This window comes from Pseudopodoces humilis, chromosome 4 (assembly GCF_049639895.1).
Source record: "Pseudopodoces humilis isolate 2021_Gansu_Grassland_sample_001 chromosome 4, ASM4963989v1, whole genome shotgun sequence".
NCBI classification, from domain to species: Eukaryota; Metazoa; Chordata; class Aves; order Passeriformes; family Paridae; genus Pseudopodoces; species Pseudopodoces humilis.
This window is the reverse complement of record NC_142203.1, coordinates 44,522,647-44,546,494: the sequence shown is the minus strand read 5'-3', so window position 1 is coordinate 44,546,494 and position 23,848 is coordinate 44,522,647. Positions and strand designations below refer to the sequence as shown.

At 36.5% G+C, this 23,848-nt stretch overlaps 1 protein-coding gene across 1 annotated transcript in view; it reads left to right on the top strand.

The window, feature by feature from the left end:
- The window catches only part of SH3GL2 (SH3 domain containing GRB2 like 2, endophilin A1), an 87,861-nt gene extending 64,417 nt beyond the window's left edge, over nt 1–23,444 (top strand). Inside the window, exons 2-9 of the mRNA XM_005522664.3 lie at nt 5,643–5,711; nt 7,928–8,000; nt 11,824–11,967; nt 13,872–14,005; nt 15,069–15,227; nt 16,201–16,304; nt 19,499–19,629; nt 21,957–23,444. Coding sequence (XP_005522721.1) covers nt 5,643–5,711; nt 7,928–8,000; nt 11,824–11,967; nt 13,872–14,005; nt 15,069–15,227; nt 16,201–16,304; nt 19,499–19,629; nt 21,957–22,156 — 1,014 coding nt within the window. The 3' untranslated portion in view covers nt 22,157–23,444. The remainder of the gene's footprint in view (nt 1–5,642; nt 5,712–7,927; nt 8,001–11,823; nt 11,968–13,871; nt 14,006–15,068; nt 15,228–16,200; nt 16,305–19,498; nt 19,630–21,956) is intronic.
- The last annotated feature ends 404 nt before the right edge of the window (nt 23,445–23,848 follow it).

Sequence of the window (23,848 nt, the reverse complement as noted above, 5' to 3'; positions counted from 1 at the left end):
TGCTTTGTGAGAGAAGAAGGCAAGCCTTTTAGAGTCCAGTCATAGCTTTCCCTGCTTGAGTTTCCAAAATTCAGTTTACTTCCTGGTCTTTGAATAGCACACTTTATTGTTCAAACTCTGAATCCAGCAGCAGAGTCAAGGGAACTTTTAACAGAAAATAAAGCTAGACAGCCTGTGGCTAGTTTGGTGTTGCGGTGGAACAGGCCAGTAAACAAAGATTTCTAGCAGGAAGAAAGTGATTTCAGTGCCAACAGGGGACAGAGTATATTATTCCCTGATTAAATATATCTACTGAGTGACAGAAGGGAAAAAGAAAAGATAATCTCAGGCTTGTCTGGCAGATGCTTACCTAAAATACATCACGAACATTTCTGTTAGATATGCTGCTGATGGCAAGCAGTAGCAGGTGCAAATTAATGCTAACCGTTTTCCCATGTGCTTTGCGAGTGCATTTCTTCATTTTGCCATGGAGGAAGCAAAGCCCCTGTGACATGATCAGCGTCTCAGTGAAAACAGGAAATAAAAAATTAAGTTCTCTGGAGCTTCATAGATCTCTAGGATTTTTTTTACCTTTGTCTTTCACACTGTCTTCATGGCCCATTGCAGCTTCTGTGATAGCACTGCTGCCTGTCACTGTCACTGTGCTCCTCAGTTCTGTATGGGAAGGATCTTCTGGTGCTGAGCTCCAGCTGGCTTGGTGGCCTGCTATTGTGGCTGTACAGCTGAAGAGAAAATTGACAAATGAAATGTAAATGGGCGTTGCTGTAACTTCAATGTATGTTAAATTTGATCCTGTTTTCATATTACTACTGAAGTGGCTTTTCTGTATTCTCATGTTGTGTTCTATTGACACTCTCTATTTTGCACAAGTTGTTTACATATTTAAAAGAAAAATAGAATAAAATTCAAATAATTTTAAATGCAATGTTGAGTGTGATAAGCTTTCCTTGTGAAATTTGTTGTGTTTAATGGAAGTGTTTGGTTTGCTCAATTTCACTAACAAATAACTACAATGTGAATGTAAGGCTTATCACACACTTCTGGCTTGTGAGATTTATCATGTTTGTTGAATTTCCTGAAGCTTTCCAAAACTAATAGTATTTGATAATTTGGCTTGTAAATGAGGACTATCCTTATCTAGATGGTTATTCTGGAAAAATTGAATGGGATTGTTCTATGTCAGATGAAATAATTTTCGGTATATGATAAGGTGCTGTGAATCAACACATGATTTTCTACAGGATGTTTTCTACAGCCTCTTAATGTTTCTGAGATAAGGTATATCTATATTAATATGGAAAATTAAATTCTTTTATTCTATATTTTGATGCCAATTGAAAAAGAAAAACTCTAAAATGCAGCTAATTTACATATGCTTTTGTGGTGGGTTTTTCTTCCAGTTCCTGTTCTAATTTATCTGAATAAACAGAAGAGCTCCTCTCTTGCTGACTGTTACTGCTGAGAATGGGATTTGCCACAAGATGTTTCATAATCTATAGAGAATCAGGGTCATGATCATAAATCTAAATTACAGATGTCACGTGTTTTCTCTGGTACCATATTCTGATACCATAAATGCAAAACAGTGCAGGATCAGACAGACACAAAAATTAGCCTGCAAGTAGCAATTTTTTTCTTACTCTAGTGTGTGGATTGACAGAGTAAAAAAAAAAAAATCCTTGGTTAGAGACTGTTTTTTTAAAAATAGAAATATTCCTTTACAGATGTTTTCTCCTGAAAAGCCTAGAATGTTGGAAAACCATCACCATACTTCTCATACCACACAGACTTCTTCCCATTAAAAGGTGTACTTCTCACCACTTTCTTTTGCAAGTCAGCTATATCTTCCTTGTGTTTGAAAAGCTCACAAAACATCACAGCATTTTAGAGCCTGTTTGGGAATTTTTAACAAAACTGAAGATAATTCTGTCACTGTTCTTCCTTATTGTGACAGAAAAAAACCCAAAATGGCCAAAACAGCGTGGAAGATGTAGACATGTAGACACCTGTGGAAGAAATACTGAGCAATCAGGAATGAGAAATCAATAAGATGAATTTAATGAGCATGAATGAGAGAGACCATTATCTTTCTCCATTGTGAATTTGTAAGCTTCATTCATTACTCTCTCCCATAGCTTTCGTAGAAATAAAAAATTTCTTTCTACCAACTTATCCACTGTGTGACAATTTGATAAAACTGTGTGACAATTTGATGGGACTCCTTTGAGGAGTAGAAAATTGTGCCATGTATTTGGAGTTAGGAATGCATGCAATAGGGAGACTGGTATTTTTCAGTCCTACTGTGGTATGGCCACTTTGCAAACAGGGCATTTGATTTGCATCATAGGGAAAGGCAGTGAATTGTGTCGCTAATCTATTTAAAGCTGTTTTTCTCCTCCTCTATAGAAACAAAGCTGCTATCTATACTTGCTGCCAGACTAGTCATTAAAATTAATCAAACTGCAAACTCAGGTGACTACCAGTGTAGTTTAAGGCGGATCTTACTGTATTTTTAAGTTTGGGTAGTGTCATATCGTATTCTTCAGGATTTTCTGGTCATGGTTGTTTGACCTGTGAATTGTTCAGAACTCTGGTACTAATCAGTGTCCTGGAATAGCTGTCTACTGCGTGTTTGATTTATATTATTATTTCGTTAATAGTGAGAGATGACAGCAGCAGAAGCAGACCTTAAGAGGACTGCTGGATGAGATACTGATTAAGTGATCATCACTGTATTCCATAAAAGGTTACTGGAATTTTCAAGATACTCATAGTGACTGCACAAGCATTCTTTTGTCCTTTGACATGCTGCATAATAACACAGCAATACACACACACAAGAAAAAGGGTTGTTTGCACAAATATATGAAAAATTGAATAAATGCATTAATAACTATGGCTCAACAAATTTTGTTGTTTCACATGAAATCCATCTACAAAATATCATTCCTGTTACTATGGCTAATGTTCCAGCTCCTGTCACTATTTACCAAAATCTGTGTTCTTAATATTAACTACCAGGGGAAAAAAAATTGGATTTTTTCCCCTTAGTGTAAGAATCATGCTAATTTTTTTTGTTCCTGCTGAAACCATTCTGACCAGCAGATGTCAAATTTGTATTCTGCCTGGGTGGAAATAGGATCTTTATAAAACTGTAATTTACTCTAAGGAACCATATAGCACTGGTTTTCAGTCAAATAAAGTATGAAGATATCAACACTAAAACATGAAATTATTAGAGGTAGAAGTCTGTATATTCTTGATTCATAAATATGCTTTCAGGATATCCTCTCCTTCCTTAAAAAGCCTAATTATAAATCTGTTGTAAAGCAAGAGCCAAAATGTTGATACCTTGAAATTATGTGGCCAGAGAGACTTTTAGTTTCTGGGTAGCTGTAGCTTTTAGCTGACAATATTCCTTAGAGCTTCAGAAATCTTTGGCATGAAAGATCCTTCCATCCTGAGCAGATGGAAGCTGGCATGGCTTCATGACCTCTGATAATCAAACCTGACAATCTTAGATACTGATGGAGTGGTAGCCTTAGTGAAAGCTTTAACAGTTGATTTGGAGGATGAATATAAACAGACTGGAAAATATCTCTAAATTTAGGCAATACTACTACAATGGCATAGATGTAGGCCCTATTGCAAATGTTTTTTTCAGGACCAAAGGTCCCACCTGACCACTTTTGATTTTCACCTTGAAAATGGGGTGTGTAAGCCTAATACAAAGTGAGCGAAAACTGAAAGCAAGTTTCGAAGAGAGGGGTGACTGCCTTTTTGACTGCAGTGACCACTCCAGAAACCTCTTGGACTGTGCTCTTAATAGTGTCATACATTCTTCAGCTAGAGTAGTGATGAATGTGAAAGAAAGGAGCGATTGCTATGGTTTATAGATGTGAATTAGGACATTTAGGGCATCTGTGGGTGTGAAAGAACACGTCTTTGCAAATTCTCATCAACCATGAAAATATTTCAAAAGGATGTCATGTAGAGCTACAGCCAAAAAAAGGGCCAGGAGATTAGTTACTTTTGAGTGTTTTGTAGCCTTTGAGTTGAACTACAGATGTTAAAAATCGGTTTTAAATATATAAGTGCTAGCATATTAGTATACTGTTATTTTCAGGGATGTGAAATCTTAATGGGAGGAAGCTCCTGTGCAAATTTAGCTGTATTACCTGTTGTAGGATATTTGAAGAAGATTCATTCATGAAACTAAAAAATTAATAAAGATTTTTAGAACACTGAAACTATCCCTTGACTGCTACACCTTACAGTATTGTGTTTGATTCTTTTGGGAGTGCTTAACTTATCTCTGCAGGCCACAAGTTTAGTAATACAGACCACGCAAATTTATTTGCATTCAGTTTATTGGTAAGAGGGTGTGTGGTTTTGCACATCTCTTTTGTACAGGAGAGATGGGATAAATACAGTTCCTTGTTTTTGTCATAGTATTGTTTAATTAATGGACCATTTTGGCTACTAATTTGTGAGATGCTGACAGAAAACAAACAGAGTTGATAGCTATTTCCTGTTGCACAGATAATTACAGCCTGTGTTGGTAAGTGCTTGGCCATGATGCACTTGCAGCTTTGTTGTAATGAACTGAAGTGACTTTAAAATTGTACAGATGTCTGGATTTTACTAATTGAATGTGAGCGACTATGGGTATTCCTCCTCTTTATACTAAAAAATGGTATAGAGGACTTACCACAGTAGTTAAAACTAAGAGGGGAAAAGTGAAATTTTTCTTTTGTTTCTTCTTGCTTATTGCTGGAATCACTTCACTGAAATCAGTAGTTAGTAACTTATATGGTGATTAATTTCTTATGAGAAATACCCTCCCAGTGAAAGATCAATACATTCACTAGACCATACACACGTGATTTAGTTGAGGGGTTATACCACTGAAAGACTTTGTGACTGACAATGCAATTGTTAAAATCCATTTTGAATGGTACTGCGTAACAGTTACCTTTCAACTCTGTTATTGTCAATATTACTGACTGTTCTTGAAGGGAAACAGTTCAATGTATTACATTGTATCAGGGAAATAAAACAATAGCACAATATAATTTTCCAATTAATTTTCTAACTGAATATTTTATAAAAAAAATCCAGAGTATTTGCTAAAGTCATACTACCAGAGTTCCCTTTATTTCTTTCTTCTAGATAAGTGAGTCATGTATTTTTTACATAACTTACATAACACTCAAGCTCTTTCATGGTGTGCATATAGGGTTTTTTTAATCAATCTCTCTATCTGTCTATCAAGTTTATATATAAACTCTTGATTTTTGCTGATGATATACTTTGGGTTGAGTCAATATCTGAAAGTTCTCAGGCATGGGTGCCTCTTGCTTCTGGATGGCTACAGCCACATCTTGGGAACTACTTATTGCTTTGTGCTTAGGTATGGTTTCTGTCCTTAGTAAGATTGGGTCTCTGAGGCTTAAGCAGTAATATGTTGTTTCCGAGTTTTCTACTTTAGAGTGTGTTTAAAGTAAGTTTTTCAGAAGGAATAATAAGTCTGACTGTTGTACTGACTTAACATAAAAAAACTAGCATTTCTACAAAGAAATGTTGTAGCTAGATGTTTCAGTTGTTGCTGAATATGTTTGTTGTTCTTTTTTTAATTGCAGAAAGTGAGTGAAAAAGTAGGAGGTGCAGAAGGAACAAAGCTAGATGATGATTTCAAAGAAATGGAAAGGGTAAGTCTAAATACAGCATATATACATTATTTCCATGTATTTTTTCTTTCTAGGATAGGAATTTCAAAGGTTTTGTCCTGGAATCACTCAGAGAATTTTGAAATACTTAACTTTTATTCAGCAGGAATGAGTTTTTAATTTGCTATTTTTTTTTTTTTTTCTAACCAAGGGATCTGTAATGTATGGCACTCTATAGTGCAAATATTTCATTCAGAGATTGAGGCTGAAGTCATCTACAAATTAGCTGAATTTAAAGCATTGTAGAGGATCTCTGGAAACTGAGTCAGTGTACAAGACAGCCATTTCAGTGGTGAAGGGTGCTGGTAATTCTCAGCTCCTTGAGCTCCACTGCACTGGGTGTGGCAGTGGCACTGGGGTATTCTTTCACAGGTTCAGAGGTCCTGTTAGGCAGTCTCCACTGGCAATGTGTTTCAGGTAGATGGGCTAACCCTCCAGAAGGCAGCTTGGTGAGGCTGGCAGTGATAGCCCTGAGTGTGCTAACTCAGTGGAGGGTAAAAAAGAAGAAAAAAAGCCACAGCTGTGTGTGGCAGTGATAGTCTTTCACCTAAAAGGATCAGTAGGGGCAGCATTTACTCAGGCTTTAACTTTGAAACGTATTATCAAATCCTGTAATAAAACCTCGTGCTAGGAGATTTGTAAGGTATGTATCTGATCTGTAAGTCTGATTAAGAGAAAAAGAAGTTATTTATCTGTACATTAGTATAATGAGGTGGGAGAAAAAATCTTGGATGGAAAATACAGGGCATATCTTTTGTACTTCTTACAAAGAAAGCACAGAGTTGGTTTCTCCCTCTCAGCTTCTGTTTGAATGGGTAACAAGTACAGGCATTCCAACTGGAAGATGTTAGCAAGGATTCAGAAAACTGGGTAAAGTTTAGAGTGGAAAACAGGACATTGCAACAGCCAGTTATTGGTCCCACATCATGCTTGTGGGTGGGATGGGTTGGCAGCCCAGGAGACAGGAGCACTGAAGGCTGAGGAAGGAATGGAGTAAAGTAATCAGCTGCCTCCACACTCCAACCTGGCCCTGTTTCCACTGCCAGCTTTTCTGCAGGCAATGGCCATTATTCTTCTACACATCCATGGCCTTCTGTTCCCTTGCCCCCACTATCCTCTGCAGCCTTCTAGCCATTTCTGTGTTCCCTGCCAGGCAATTCAGTTACTTGTTCACCGAAGTCTGGCAGACCTCTCCTGTTTCTCTTTGTAAAGGATAGAGCAAGACACAGCAGATGGCAGTGGCAACAGGAAACAGGAAAGACATCATGATGTAACCAACCTATCTCAGGTGTTCTTATTTAAAATAGGAACTTGCCATTATGACAAAGGAGTTCACTCTGTGGGATACAAGCTACCCTGCAGAGTAATGCAATGTGTCCTCATAAATACAGAGTACAGGACACTACAGGGATCCCCCAATCTGCCAAAGTGGCATTTTTTCTCTGAGACCTGATTCTGAGAGTAAGAATAGTAGCATGCTTTCTACATTCAGTCTAAGATGTGGATAGGGACTGCTTCCTAAGAAATGAAGACTTCTTGCTACAAAATAAAGTAGAAGAAAGTAATGCTATTCAGTTGTAAGTGTTTTAAAATCCTAAATATGGGAATCAGCCAGGGAGAAATAAATGGTCAGTGCATTTACGCTGATAATTTTCTTGAGGTTTCTTGAAACTTGGAACTGAGTGATATTTAGTGTTCCTTACCTCAATTTTAGCAGACCTTGCTTTGGAAGAGGTAAACAGCCCATTTTATTAGTTAGTGGTTGGTTTTGAGTGATTTCTGCTTTTCTCTTATTTTGCCAGTTATTAAGGGATCAAAGATAGACAGTTCTCCAAAAACTGTTCCGTCAAAAAGCTTTCCCTATTGTGGATGGCTCCCAGGGTGATAGAAAGAAATTTCACTGTACAATGATCAAATGTTTCAATAACTGTACAAGCTATCAAATTCCTAACACATTCTGAGGTACTCTGTACTAATGGCTTTACTTAAGAATGGACCTGCTATCAACTGAAATGGTGGAGTCATGCTTTAGAAGTTTTCCAGGTATTACCACCATTCTGGTTCCAGGGCTGTTCTGAAGTACATAAAAATAAAACCATAAGAAGAGTTAAAAGAATTGATAGGAACAAAATGAGAGAAAAACTTCTTCCTTTTGTCTAACTTTCATGTTTCTTTTTGTTTAACCCTCTGTCCTCTAGAAAGTGGATGTTACCAGCAGGGCAGTTATGGAAATAATGGCAAAGACAATAGAGTATCTTCAGCCAAATCCAGGTAACCTAATTTCACAATTTTACAATTTTGCAGCAGTTTCTGAAAACACTCTTTCTTACCAGTATGAAGTCTGACAGATCTCATCCTCACTGGTGCAACTAAGGTTGACACAAAATTGGTAAAGTTACTGTAAAGTAAACAACAGAGATGAGTACAGCCTCTTGTTAGGTTGTCACGGTAAATGAAGACTGGCTTTGGAAGGCAAAAGCAATTTCTTCATGGCACAAGAAGAGATATACCACTTTTCCTCTGCTCCACTTCCAATTTCCCATCCTTGTTATAGAAAAGGGATGGTGTGAAGGAGCTGTTCATGTCATAATGGAGAAAAGGACAGAAAATCAGGTGTTATCAGACATGTCTAAATTGAACCCTCAAAATAGAAACCAATGAGTCTTTTCCATAGGGAGATGAAAGAACAGGTTTGATTGGGCTGATGGAGAACTACATGGTCCTCTTGCTGAAGGTTTCTTGCAGGGAAGGGTCATCTGGACCTGCAACAAATAAATAAACCATTGCATTGAATATTATGGAAATTTCTGCAGTGATCTACTAAGATATGTGTTTTGATACTAGCATAAGTCAATGTCAGCATCACTGGTAAGGTCAATGGCATTAGCTTGTGGTAAATCACAGAATCACAGAGCATGCAGAGTTTGAAGGGACACTTAAGGATTATTGAATCTTGGCCCTGCACAGCACCATCCCCAAGAGTCATACCATATGCTTGAGAGTGTTGTACAAACACATCTCAAACTCTGTCAGGCTTGTTCTGGGACCACTTACCTGAAGGTAAAATTAGGCCTGTCTACCATAAATATCTTAGAGTTTCATGGAACTACAGACCAAATTCACACATTTACACTGAGAAATTTCATTCCTTATAGCTGGAAATAAATTTGAACTGCTGTGAAATATTTCAGCTCCAGTGTGGTATGCTGAAGGACTATTGCTGGTGCAGATTAATTGGTGATATTTTTATCTTAGACCATAGAAGAGAAGATAATATTTTGAGGGTGTTGGCAGTGGATTTTGGATTAAAAAAAAAAAAAAAAGAAAAGAAAAAGAAAAAAGAGGAATAGTATTTACAAGTTCAAGAACTACTAGAAAAAAAATAATGATGACCAGAAGACTTTCTATGTCAGCAGATGACAATCTATTTATGACTTGAGTCTACAGCTTTATTGCTCATCATAATGTACTCTGCAGGGAAAGCAATAGGATTAGCAAACGTTATGGGGATAGTGATAAAATTGTTAGCTGCTGTCAAACAACACTGTGTAGACTGAGTAATAAGCTTTGGCTGTTTAGTGCTTCTTTGCATTCTTGACACATCTCAGTGGTTATGATTGCTGTGAATTGTGGAAAAGGCTCACAACAAAAGCAGAGAGCAAAATTTCTGCAGGTAGCTAAGGGTGTGATTTCAGGCACTTCTGGCAAATAAAAATTTGTAGTGCTGCATGCAAGAACATAGTCTAGCTACATACTGCTTCTTCTGCTAGTGCAACATCAAGTAGAATCAAAAAATTAACATCTTACTAGGCAGGAGGAAGATTCACTTTCATGCCCATATAATGAGACCATGTTGTTCATTCCACAGGTAAGAGGAAAGGAGGAATAAACCTTTCCAGCACTCATCTGATCTTAGATTGTTTTATGTCAGTTGTGAAAGGGCTCCCTATAGTGAGAAGAATTGTAATCTATTTTTTCCATAAAACAAAAACTTTTATCCTTTAAAATTCCCCTTACAGCTGTATTACCTTTTATGTGGCTCACCAAAAATGACAGTTTCTAGTATTTCCCATTTGCTTTCTCACTTTCATAAAAATGGAATGTTACATTGGGAAAAGGAGGGGAATTTAACAAAACAAAACCAAAATGAAACAAAAAACCAAACCAAAACAAAAAAAACAAACCCCAAAACCAAACCAAATAAAAACCCCAACCAAAAAGCACACCAAAACCTGTCTGTTCCACAAACAGGAAACAAACCCTTTAACAGCAGTATTTTAAAGAAGATTAAAAGTTTACCTGGGTTTGGTAGGAAGAAGAAGATTTGGGATGTAGCACACATCCCTTGATAAATAAGATGTGCTTGGAGAACACTTGGATAACATAGTACTATGCTACTACTGATCACCTGAGTCCATGGTATTTTGAAACATCAATAAAAGAATTATGCATCGTCTAACTTTACCTTGCTGTCCAAAATATACCCACTTCATTTTTTCATTTTCCCTTTTATATTTCTTTCTTTAATTTCTGAAAATACTCCCATTTGCTTCTGATTTAATTTGACTTGCTGCCTCCATTCCCCTGACTAATTTTGTTTGTGCCTTATTTTCTTTTGTGCTTCTGTATTTTCTTCTTGCCACCATCATTTCAATGACATTTAACTTCGTTTAAATGCAGTTTCTTAATCTGAACAATCAGCAAGTCTGCTGACTGTAGTTTTGTAGTGGGTAGAAACAGAAGGCACCAAGAAATTCAGATGTTGAAAAACATAATCTGATGGCACTCAACGGTAGTGGAAAAACTAAAAAAAACCATAATTACTAAATGTTAAAAATACATTGCCCTTTCATAGCTGCTTCTCAGACAAAATAAGTACTGTGAGACTTGCCTGATATTCCTGTGTCTGTTTCCACGTCTGTGTCTGTGCAAACAGATACATAAGCTGCAAAATTAAACATACTCAACAACAAGAACTTGCTTTTGATATGCACTTTTAACAGTAAATATATGAAAAACATTTTTTGACTCTAGTTTTTTAATATTTCATTTTGGTGAAGTAATGTGTGCAAGGTTGAATTTTGACCAATGAAATCAGCACACAACAGCGTGAACTACTAATGTTTTTTAAACAGGAAAACTAATTTTTAGAGCATCTTACAAAGTCAAGCATTTGCAAGGGGGAAGGTAGAGGTATTCATAGCTGCCCTCCAGCAGCACACAGTAACGTAGGTAAGAAACATGCTGAGTCTGCATTGCTGGCACTAGGATTTAGCTGGAAGAATTTGAAGTCAAGTGGCATTAACTAATTCACTCTCTTCAGGCCATTCACGTGCTGTAGTTACAAAAATTCACTAAAGCACATCAGCAAACAAATTAGTTCTTTTATATTTGCTGTCTTTTTCCCATCGATTAGGATATTTGTGTCCTTTCTTTTAATATTTGTTCTTCAGTTGCGTGTTTGAAATAAAATGCAAGCTAAAGTACAGTTGAAAACCTTATTGAAGTCGGTGTTTCCATAAATCCCCATAAAAAGCAAAAAGTGTTGCAAAGGTTGCTGCACATCATGTTTGGGGACATTGACTTTCCTTAATGTTCTACAAAAGAAAAGTTTTCAAACATTTCAAAAATGGAGGATACCATGGTTTAATCTTGAGTGTACCTAGTCTGGACTTTTCCTTGAGGGAAAGACTGGCTCAGTCTGGGATCCATCTGGTACCTAGAGATTTTAAGATTAAGAAGAATTTGGCGATATCTTAAAGATTTTCTTCTCTGTCACGTGTCAAATGTGCTATCTTGGGAATATTCCTGGGCTTACTTCTGTTCAAGTCATTTCAAGGGAAGCTTTGACTTAAAAGTTTTGGACAGAGTCTCCTCTCTAGTCTGCCAGCAAAATAAAAACAGTATTGACCAACAATATTTCATTCCTTTGCTATAAAAAGAATTGATGAAAAACAGGGCTTAGTCCTAAACTTACATAGTATCTTTAAAATACATTTTAAGTTGCTCAGATAAATTTAAACACAAGAATGGATTCATGCCTGTGTAGGCAAACAGTTGTATGTTTGTATCCTCTCTCACTTTCCTTCTTCAGCTTCCAGAGCTAAACTCAGCATGATCAACACTATGTCGAAAATTCGAGGCCAGGAAAAGGGGCCAGGCTATCCTCAGGCAGAAGCCTTGCTGGCAGATGCGATGCTGAAATTTGGCCGGGAACTTGGTGAAGAATGCAACTTTGGTAAGTTGTTTACTTCCCTTTCCATTATAATGCAATAAAAATGGTAGGAAAGTTTCATATAGCCTTCATTATTAAAGGGCTGCACTCTTATAGGGGAAGAACATCTGCAAGAAGCATTAGAGTTCTGCTTCTCTGCAAGAAGGGTCAGAGTTCTGCTTCATCCAACTTTTTATTTGAGGTTGGTCTAGGCCTGTTTTGAATATCTTTTGAAGATTTTGACTAGAGAAATTTTTCTTAGAAATTAAGGTCAAATTGTTTCCCTTTGGACCCATAGGCTTTAGCTCTCTGTCATAAATTGTGATACCGTGGCTATGTTGGACTGAAATATTCACATGTACAGAAATTGTATTATTGTCTATACATATACGGAACAAAGTGCTCTTGACCTCAGAATCCTTAAACTAACTGATACTGTTGTCATTGCAGGCAAGGAATAAAAACTAATAGATTTTTAATAGGCTTTGGCCTTTTTTTTTTTTTACCAAATTCCACATTTTAAGGCACTAATGAGCACTTCTGTCTTATATGTTAACTGCTTCTCCCTCCAAGGCCAAATAAGTTTACAGCTCAGTTACAAATTGAGTTACAAATATTAAACTGACTCTTAAAACGATGTTTGGCAGTAGAGTTATAGAAAGATGACATTCACAACAGCATTATTTTTCTTTCTGTCTTTTCTGTGTGGGTTTCTCTGTACCCATTTTTGCATGACAATACACAGGACCCTCAAATGGGACTGTGAAAATCGAATTCTCTATTTGAACCATCATAAAATTGTTTTCCTGACTTAAAGACATTCAGAATGGGAAAAAAAGTACTTTCTTACTTGTTTTAGGTAGTTCACTAGTAAGATTAACAGATGTACTTTGATTTGTGCTAAATACGACTTTTTATTAGTTGCCTCTCATTTACTAAATTTCATACACTTTTTAAAAGGAAAATGAAGAGCTAATATAATCTAGGTTCTGCAAATTGCTTTATATTCTGTGATAACTGCACTACCACGCAGCAGAATAAATACAGCAATTATTTTTGAATTCTTAACTAATAGCAGCTATTACGGCTATTTGTTACTCTTTGTCCAAATCTGGAAGGCTCTCTCATTTTGCAGTGCATTGCTGGCATCTGCTGCTTGGGAGACAAAGCTTCTTCTGATTTCTCACATATTTTGATTTTCAGACCCAATTATTCTTTGAAAGTGGTTTGTTTGGTTTTTTTTAATCCCTAACCTATACCTAAAACCAGAAGGGTATGTTCGAGCTTTTTGCTTTTCTTTTTATGTAGCAGAAGTAAAACAGAGTGGTAATTTTTTGTGGTCCTCAAGTTAATCTTGGAGGAAATTTCAAAAGGCAGTTAGGGCTTATTGATGTTTATGAGCTACACTTGAGTAGTCTGTGTAGTAGACCTCTTAAGTGTAATAGTAAAGACTATAGTCTCATCAAAAAAAACTTTCATTAAAGAAAACAATCTGTGAAATCGTTAGGAATTTTTACATTTGGTACTGTCACCAGTCTCACTGATAGAAATGGGAAGACCTAGACTTGAATTAAAACTGTTTTTAATACAGTGTGGTGATGATACCACCCCGTAAATACAGTTAATTCTGTTCTAGCATATTTATTTCAACAGCGAGAAATGAACTGACAACAAGGGATGTGGAGGAGCCTGTCTTGGCACAACATAGAACCACAAATTCAGCTGTATTACGAGGCATGAACTCTGGTGGCTGCAGGAGTGTAAAATCTAGTTGTTGCTCTTTCACATATTGCGTCATCCTCTGTTTCTTTCCTGAACTTGAGATGTAAAATTAAATATTAACTGAAGTTGCTATGAAGTTTCCATGACTCAGTTTCATTATACGGTGCTTCAAAACTAAGTTATTTTGACTGCATCTTTTCTTTCAGGACCAGCACTTGTTGATGTGGGAGAAGCTATGAAGGAGCTTTCTGAAGTCAAGGACTCTTTAGACATGGAAGTGAAGCAAAACTTTATTGACCCACTTCAGAACCTCCATGACAAAGATCTGAGGGAAATACAGGTATTGCCCTCCATGCTGCATTTTAATAATGCCAAATGTGTGGACTGTCTCTATGTTTAGAATGTTTGTTAGTTGTGTAGTTTAAAATGGGGCATTCAGTTTTGGAAATGGCCTGATTTTTTGTCTCTTTTGGCTTGACTTTTACTTTTCAATTCTGTGTCTCTTGTTGATGCTTCAGTAAGGGAAAGATAAAAATTAGAACATTTTTTGATGGCAAAATTTTCAGTCCTCTGCAGGCATGAACACAGTACTCTAATCTTGCCATTTGAAAGCTCCTTTCACAAAATAGATGTACCGATGTTTACATTCCATTTTCTAGTGTATGGCAAATACTTATCTTCATAAGTAACTGCTCTTCTTAGCTCAGTAAGGCTTTCATGGCATTAAATGTACGTGGATGAAGGATATGTTGGACTGTTTGATATAATTTAGAAAATGGGTAGTTATAAATATCGTAGTGGATAATAAATTGGTTCTTCTTAGAGAAAGTAAACACTTCAAGTAATCATGGTTATGCCAATAGCATTAACTTCTGGCAGCTGCTAAACAGATGAACATGAATGTTACCTCAGTTAACAATCTAGGAAATCTTCAGTATGAGATAGCATTAAGATTATTTAGTGGTCTGATGGAAATGATAAAAAAATTCTTGTGTTGCTCTGTTTATGAGTGCTGTTCACAGACAAAAATGTACTAAGTTGTGCATTTAAAAGAATTTTCTTCTGAACATCCAGGGGACAAAAAACATGGTTTTCAGGTAATTCTTCATTACAGCTGAAAAGCAAGAGACTTGTGTATCTTTAATACAGATGGCAATTGAAGTTGTCCATTCTGCACGGCCTTTTATTAGTGTTGATCTGTCATTTAGATTGTTGCTTCTTAACTGATACATAAACCCACATATTTCATTGTTCCGTATTTCTCTTCTGTGGGAAAGAGTTAGTAGACAACAAACAGCATGTACTCCCAAAAGTGCATGGACTACCTGCTTACAATGCAATATCAGGAGAGCTGGGAAAGATCCTTTATTGTCTGCTTGCATTTGTGTTTTTTGGTTTTTTAGCATCACCTGAAGAAAATGGAGGGTCGACGCCTGGATTTTGATTACAAGAAGAAAAGACAGGGCAAGCTCCCTGATGAAGAACTTCGTCAAGCTCTGGAGAAATTTGATGAATCAAAAGAAATCGCTGAGTCAAGCATGTTTAACCTTCTGGAGATGGATGTGAGATAACCCTTGTTAATCTTTGACCAGAGTCTTAGACAGATAGTGGAAGCACTTTCCTCCTGGTTGGACTGAGTGAAATGAAAGGCTCAGAAGCTATAGTGATGTACAGTATGTTCACGTAGGAACAACTTCCTAGGTATTTTATAGGTAACTGAGCTAGAGAATGGAAGTCCTCTGTAGCACTATTGTGCTTCCTATCTGCAAACTTTACTTACAAAACCAAAGTATTTTTCTTCTTAGAATTATATAAATGTAACTAATTATGTTTACTTGTGGGTTTGTGCCAAGGCTTTTATGTTTTTTGTTTTGGTTAGGACTGAGCAACAAGTTTGTAGTTCTTTAAGTTTTAAGTTTTTGATCTTTGTAGCAACGTTCATGCCCAATGTATGCAAATAGTGATGGCCAACATTACACCATTATTGCACTGTGCACTATGGAAACTGCTAGCAATTGCTTTGACCACAAAGTGGGGGTCTGGGTGTTTTTTTCCTCATGAAGTGGAATGCTCTATGCCCTCACCACAAATATTCTGCATCCCAGAGTATGCAGTATCTTTCTGTTTTGGTCTGCTTCACAGGTCAGAATACAGCAGAAGCATGACCATAGTCATGCTTTTCAAAGGCAGGGAGGGAGAAGGCGTATTATATTCTCATTACAGTCTTGTTTTTACTTTCATGGTGTTTGCTGAATGTGATAGGTCTGTAGGCTGCTGTTCATGCAAATCAGCCATGGAGAGATGATCAGTGGAGAAGAGCTGCAGTTACCATTCCAGATCAGGTCATAACCAGATGTGGTTATGAATTTACTATCCATATGTAAATATGTAAATATTTACTGTTATCTACAAAGATGAATCAAGGTTTTAGAGAGATACATTGAACTGCCTTTGCAGTGGACAGTGGTCTTTATTCTCTACTGCCTGAGCTGTGAGTATTCACCTAAAATCGTATGTTTTATTTTCAATCCTCAGATTGAGCAAGTGAGCCAGCTTTCTGCTCTTGTGCAAGCCCAACTGGAGTATCACAAGCAGGCCACACAGATCCTACAGCGAGTTACTTCTAAACTGGAAGATAGGTAATGCACTTTTTCTAAGTTTCTTGAAATATTTTGGTAGTTTTACAGAGGTAGAAAACCTGTGAGTAGAATACAGTGCTATTACCTTTCTCGACTTGGTACTTGTACTTTTATGAAAACAAGGGCTATTTCAATAGATGATAGCAAGCTGAGATTTAAATGTTTTAGAGATGCATCTCCTGTGTAGGAGTTCAGAAAAGCACCTCAGCTCAGTAAAGCTATTAAATGTGAGTTAACTGAAAGTAAGTGTTTATAAATACTGAATTCAGTGACACTCACAACTTTGGATTCCTTACTGTTTGTGCATGTATTCACAAAATGTGCTTATTCTGAAAGAAAATGTTAAAAAATTGACTTTGCAAAAGAGTATCTTGTTGCATTCTTGTCTACCTGAAGATTTTTGTGAGCTGGTAGTGATATCCTCATTATTATCCACTTAACACTCCTCCTATTATCAGATCAAACTTGGTACAAGACTTGAGCTATTTCGTCCATCGCCCTTTGAATAGCTGCATGTGCTATCAGAATTCCTACAATATCTTTTTTAAAAGAGTTTCATCATTTTTACTTTAGAATTTTTGTTTTTATCAAAACAGATTTATCAGCTTCTCGCACACACTTCCTTCTTCAAAGAAATTTAACATTCAGGAAAGTTTTCTCTACAAATATGGTTCTGGTAGGCTCTTAGTAAAAGCTGGATATAATTCCCAAGCGGAGATAATGTTCACATATTGTGCAAAGGCAGCCGTTTTCTGATGTCATTAGTGTAGATCAAGTTGCTAATACTGCTGGGTCTATCAGTATTAATTTTCTCAGAGCATGCATCCTGAAAACCTCATTCAGTTCTAAGTCTTAAAGTCTTTGTGGTTAGGAACAGCTCTTGCCTTGGTGGGTAGTATGTCCAGCTGACTGTTCCTGGATACAGATTCCAGTAATGTCTAAACAGCTAACAGACCAATTTTTAGCACTTGCAGAAGACTACTGCAATTCATTCTCTTTACAGAAGCATGAAAAAGTCCTCAGGAACAGGTATTTTATTCAGCAGTCCATAAATTATGCCATTAAGTGAACATACATCTCTACAATAGACTTCTCTTTCTATATCACTTCAGATGATCCTTTGCCCTTTTGAAATTTCTGCTGACTTGTCAGTATTTTTGCTTTGTTTCAGCTGTGAATGATTTTAACTTTTCAAGGATCTTGCATCAGAGTGCTATGGTAATCCAGTTGAACTAAATCTTTTGCATCCCTAATCATAAAGAGGCTGCTGGCTAAAGCATACTTTATCCACACCACTGGACACAAATTGAGTGCTGTGATGTGTTCACACCAGAGATGAGTCAGGGATGTAGAGCTGTTACTATCCATGTTACCAGTCTTCCCCTGCCTGTGATAGGCAGGTAGCTATTAATGCATAACCCCTGGGGTTTGGTTGGGATTGTTGGTTTTGTTGGTTTTTTTTAAAACTATATGGAGCAGAAAATAAATGATTATTTACCTTTAAGCTGAGCAAATTTGTTGCTGTTCACTGCCAGTGATGTCTATAGCACATACTTCCCATTTTCTAGGTACTCTTTGAAAGAGTGAATAGAACCAGTCCATGCTGGCTTCTGGCATGGACAATGTCTTATAACTACAAAGACTGTCCTGTGTAAAATATTCACAACAGAATTTTTCAAAAGTATGAGATAGACTGCAAAAACTAGGAAAAATTTAAAAATTCACTTGTCTTCTATTTTGTCTGGGCTTAGATTTTGTCTTTGTTTAGATTAAAGACTTTGTTCAGGAAGTTCAAGTGAAAGAATTTCATTATTTTCTACACGTTAGTGGAAGGCATAAACTTCCTTAAAATGCCATGATTCCAGGAACTGGGGAACATTAGGAGCTTGGTGAACATTGGGAAACTTTCAGTAAAATTAATAAAAAACTGGAAGGTCAGCAAAGACTATTTTAAACTCCTTTTTTCACCAAGTGAAACAAGGATGCAGTTTTCCCAACAGTATCATGACAGAGCAGCTGGGAAGCAGGAATAGTTTTCTTGGAGGTATTTATTTTCCTAAGAAACATGGCTTATGCTGAGATTTTGGATAGTTTTTAGAAAGTCAGTAGAACTGTCTGTCACCTTATAGTTCATAATCTGAAAAAGTGGTATTTGTTTCATGAAAACATTAAATTTAACAGAACTAGTTTTTCTTAAAAATTTTACTGTCTTGAAAATGTAACTTTTGCTAATGAGTGAAACAAAACAAAGGCTTTTTATTTATTTTGACCACTTCAATTATTTAAGAATTATTTTTTTTTTACTTATGGGTTTGGCTTTTTTAATGTGGAAGAAAACCACTCGCTGGGAACTGACTTACATTGGTATTTTGGATGGTGAGGAAAACCTTTTTATAAGAACCAAAAGTCAGTAAGTTAGATGCAGATCTCTTCAATAGATAAATCAAAATGTGCTATCAGGAGAAAGTCTAGGGCAGATATAGAAAAGGTTAGAGAAATCAACTTGTCTTTCATTTGTGGAATTAGAAATACATGTGGTAGTTGTAAGTTGCTCTGATTCTATTAATCCCTTCCTTGGATTTTACCCTGGAATCTGTAAATAAAACCTTCCCTAGAAATTCTAGATTTCTCAATTAGAAAAATAAGTTGAAATTAATGATAAATAAATGGTTATTTTGATACTCAGGAAGACTGGACTTTTGTCCCTTTGTGAAACAAGTATTCCAAATTGCATATCAACCAAGTCTGCAGCTGAAGTCAGTACATTCCCACAGAGTCTTTTTACAAAATGACAAGAGTTGTCATCAATCAGCTGAATAATTAATGCTTGCAAGGGGTAGAAGCAAAAAGTCATGCTAAAAATGGGGACAGAGATGTTTGTAAAATCCTTCTCTAAGCGTTGATAGTCACGTAACAAGTTTTTCTTTATTATGAGCTCTTTGTTTTTATTAGGTAAAAGGAAGACAAATTGCTAGGTTTCTAAAAGGAATGAAGAATTGACAACTTTGTAGCACAGTCACATTAGCTGGTTTGCAATTATTGTTGTAAACAAAAAGGCTACTCCAAATGACTCAACTTGTTTAGTATGGACGATTGGTAGATGAGAACCTCAGCCTTGGACATAAGGGTATTTGGTGCATCTCATCTGCTAACAAGATATTAACTCTTGTCATTTAACCTTGATGTTTTGGCAGAATAAAAGAGGCATCATCTCAGCCCAGGCGAGAATACCAGCCCAAACCCCGTATGAGCCTGGATTTCTCGACTGGTGACAATACACAGCACAATGGAGGAATATCCCATGCCACCACACCCAAACCATCAGGTAATGTCAGAGTTTTGTGTCAATGCAGAGATTGCATGCTTTCTTCTGAAGATTAGGTTTTCCGTGAGGGAAAATGAAAATAGGGATAGAATATAACAGAGAGAGATGTTTGGACTGTTGTTTCTTTGTGAAGTGTTCATATCCTCAGGCAGGAGAACAGAGGTAGATTATCCTCTCCTTTAAATGTGTCTTTTGGTCAAAAATATCTTTTGTCCTAGAAGATTACCCTGAAATATAGAACTTTACAAAATAGGCACTTCGAAAACCAAAACAGCAATTGAAAGTTTTCCATGAAAATGCAGAAAACTAAGGCCAGCCAGACCTCCATAACTATATCCTGCTTTTTAAAATCAGGTATTACAACACAGTGAGCCTGCAAGTAAAAATAACTGAAAAGAAAAACTAAGTTATATGAGCTATTTTCTTTGTCCAAGTGGGAGCAGCACAAGCAAGATTAAGCATTAGTATGAGTGTGCATAATTACTATCTTAAAGAATGGTTTATTTAATATCAGTAGGTTTATTTAATATCAGGAGGGCTTATTATTTGTTTCTTACACAAGAATGACCTGTTATCCCATGGTATGGTGAGGGCTGGCCTCTGTCCAGACCCTGATTTTAGTTATTCCAATTTACCTCAGTTTACCTCTACCTTCTATGACTAGTTTTTTTTTCCCCTAGATCTTTAGTCAGGATTTCCTTTCATTCCATCACATCCCGATGTGAATGTTTGATTTTCCTCCCACATATAGGCAGGAACGATATCTCCATTTGTCACTGGCAATTGGAAATTATCTTAAACAATCTTGCAAACTACTAGCAATCTCCTCACTATGCTAACAAGGAGAAGGATATAACAGATTCCTTGTGCATGAATGTGGCTTGAGTTTTGCATGCTGGAGCTCTCCTCATTCCACCAGTAATTTTCTTCACTCGTGAACACTTGTCTGTGCTAAGCCAGAGCAGACTGATGCTCATGTATCTCTCAAACATTTATATTTCCCTCTTTAGTGAGCAGTATTTAACAATTTCTGCAATAGGGGTTCTTTTTTTGAAATGTTTATTGGTTTCAGAGGAATGCCTTCTTTGAAAATTCTTGAACAGATGTTTGGGGTGATTAATTCAAAGAGTTTATTTGCTAATTATTCTAAATTTCAGCTGGTAGAAATGAGGATGGCTAACATGCTCTAAGGTGTGTTGATGTCAGCACAGTAGTATTCGTGACAAAGAAACTAAAATACACTGTGAGCAATATGTAAATAAAAGAAAATAATATTTCACTATAGAATTTAATAAATTAAATCTGGTATTTGAAAAACTTGCTCAATTGAGATCTACAGAAATGGAAAATTTTTGACTTAAAATAACTCAAGCATGGGCCTTCTAACCAGTGTGTGTTCAAAATTAATATGCAGAATGTTTGAATCTGAAACTTACTTATCTTAAAGCCAGTATTCATGAAAAAGTAGAATTTCTTAGAACTATCATCATGGTGAGGTGGCATGTGTTGGTTCATTCAGACCACTGGAAATACATGAACTTTTACTACGGAAATTCAGGATGGGAAATTATTTCTTATGATTTAGTGCTGCTAAATCCTAAATATTTTGACCAGTAACAATTTTGGGTTTGGTAGGCTTGAAACTATAGAGACTTCAGGAGGGAAGAAGGAGCATATTTGTTAATTTCATATAAAATGAAATTTCATATGAAAATCCAATCAAACTAATGACTTACAATAATATCCATTAGCCATCCTAAAGAGTTTATGGTCTGATGTTCATGAAGTAGCATATTAGAAAGCTCTCCCTTTCAAATTTTTCTGAATCTATCCTGATACCCTGTTATAAAGTGTTTTGTGGAATGGGGAATAAAAGTCTTTGAAAACATGGTACTAAATTTCCAAATAATGGGCAAACACACAGTTATATTTAGACTGTTGTTTTAAGCCACCACTTATACTATTTACCTGAGGTAAACAGACAAAGCATCTCTTTGTCAGTAAAGCTGGAAATACATTAGGGCTTTTGCTTAATTTTTTGTATTTTATAAACAGTTCAAAATTAGATTCCAAATTGTTCATAGTTGTGCTTTCAGGTCTGGGCTTGACTACGGCTCGGTTCTTTTGGGATTCTCAGAGTTTTACCAGCAGGCACTTAGAGTAACTGAAGACTGTCAGAAACTAATAGCTGTCTTCTAACAAAGTTTGGCAATTCAAATAATGAGGGATAACAGAAACAGCAAAATCTGTCAGGTACAGTAGTAAAATGGGTACTCTTAAAGTGTTGAGATTTTTAAGAATGTTGTTTCTGTGTTTCTTCTCCTTAGGCGTTCACATGGATCAGCCATGCTGCCGAGCTCTGTATGACTTTGAACCAGAGAATGAAGGGGAGCTGGGATTTAAAGAGGGTGATATCATCACCCTCACTAACCAGATTGATGAAAACTGGTATGAGGGGATGCTTCATGGCCAGTCAGGTTTCTTCCCCATCAATTACGTTGATATTCTGGTTCCATTACCCAATTAGGAATGCTGATCCACCACCTCTGACACAGATAGCCGTGTCAGTACCACTGCTTTCAGAATGCTGCTTCTTACACCTTACAAGTGCAAACTGCAGTGGTTAGAGTTACCGATTCCTAATGAGCATCTTTGGTTTACGTGTTGTCATACTATGTGGTGGTGATGCGTTGTATCTTCTGAGCCAGCACAGCGTGGGTTAGTTTATTGACTGTGCTGGCCTGGTAGTAACCAGAGCCATTAGCGAGATGAAATGGGGAAGATGATGGCAAGCAAAGCAGGAAATTCATAGTGGAGTAGCAGGAAGTGAAGGTGGTGTTGGGAAGATAATGCCTATCACCACCGTATAACTTTTTCAGTCTTAGTTCTCTATAAAAAGAGGGAAAAGTTCTTGCCATTCCATCTTTCCCTTTCTAATGATACAGTTCACACAGGTCTAACATTGACTAACCAGAATTGTATCTTCCAACCAAACTGGCTGGCTGTTCTCACAGAGAGAGTGTAAGTGTAGATCCCCTGGTTTCTCAGAAAGTGAACCACTGTACTGTGTGTCCTGCTGCTCTCTGCTAAGTTTTATATTTTAATTATTGTTAAAAGGCCTATTTCCCTCCAGAGGTAAACTGTAAGCTATCAAATGGGGATTCCTGTAGTAGAAATGTTGGACCACAAACCACCTGAATTTGCCCTTCAGGAACTTTTAGCATGCTCACCAAAATGCCAGTAAATGGGCAAGATGGGGAATAAAACTGGCATTTATTTAATGTTTCTTGTCAAGTCTTGGCACAAAACCTTGCTGCTTAAGCACCAGATATCCTTTGTAAACTCATTCACTGAGGAATACAGTAACCAACCAAACAGAACCCTCATTTAATTTGTTTCTGTCTGCCATGTGTTCTTTGAACATCATTTGTGCATACTCTTTCCTCAATGAGGACAAAATAAAACATGTTACTTTTTTGTTGAGCAACTGAAGACATGTGGCTGTATATACAAAAACATTTCCCATCTGTTTAGTTGGTTCTCCTGTGTTCCTCCTTCCTGCACTTGGTGTGTACAGTGCTGTGCCTAGCTTCTTGGCATTCTTTTGGTAACAGTTGCAGAAGTTCTGTTAGTTTAGTTATCCAGAGTTCTATTTATCTAAATTGTACAGACTCTATCAGAGGTTTAATGTGCTGCTTCGAATGTGCCACTTCAATACTGGATGATGTGAAATGAAGACAATTCCCTACTGCTTAATGTATAAACTATATCATGGAAAGTATTGTTATTTCAAATAAATGCTGAGAGAATAATTAGAATAATTTTGTGGGTTATTGCTTTGTTGCTTTAAAATCTCTTTTGATAACTTCAGCTAACAAGAATTTTATTTTAGAAAGCATATTCTTTATTTCCTGCGTGATTTTTTTTTTTTTTTTTCATTATCATTTTACTTCAGTCAAATAAATCCCATGCATATAATGGCCTTATAAGCAGGATGAACTTAACACTGACCACATTAAATTAGTGTCTCAATGACTAGCATGCAGTCTTGTAGATACAGGTTATTTCTTACCAGAGTCCTGGTGTCCACAATGCTAATGAAGCTTAAATAATCTATAATTTATTTATGGTTTTAAGTAAAAACCAAAGATATTATCACAAGCAAAGCAGACTTGACTTGGAGAAAACTAATTTAAATAATTTCAAGTATTTTTGTGCA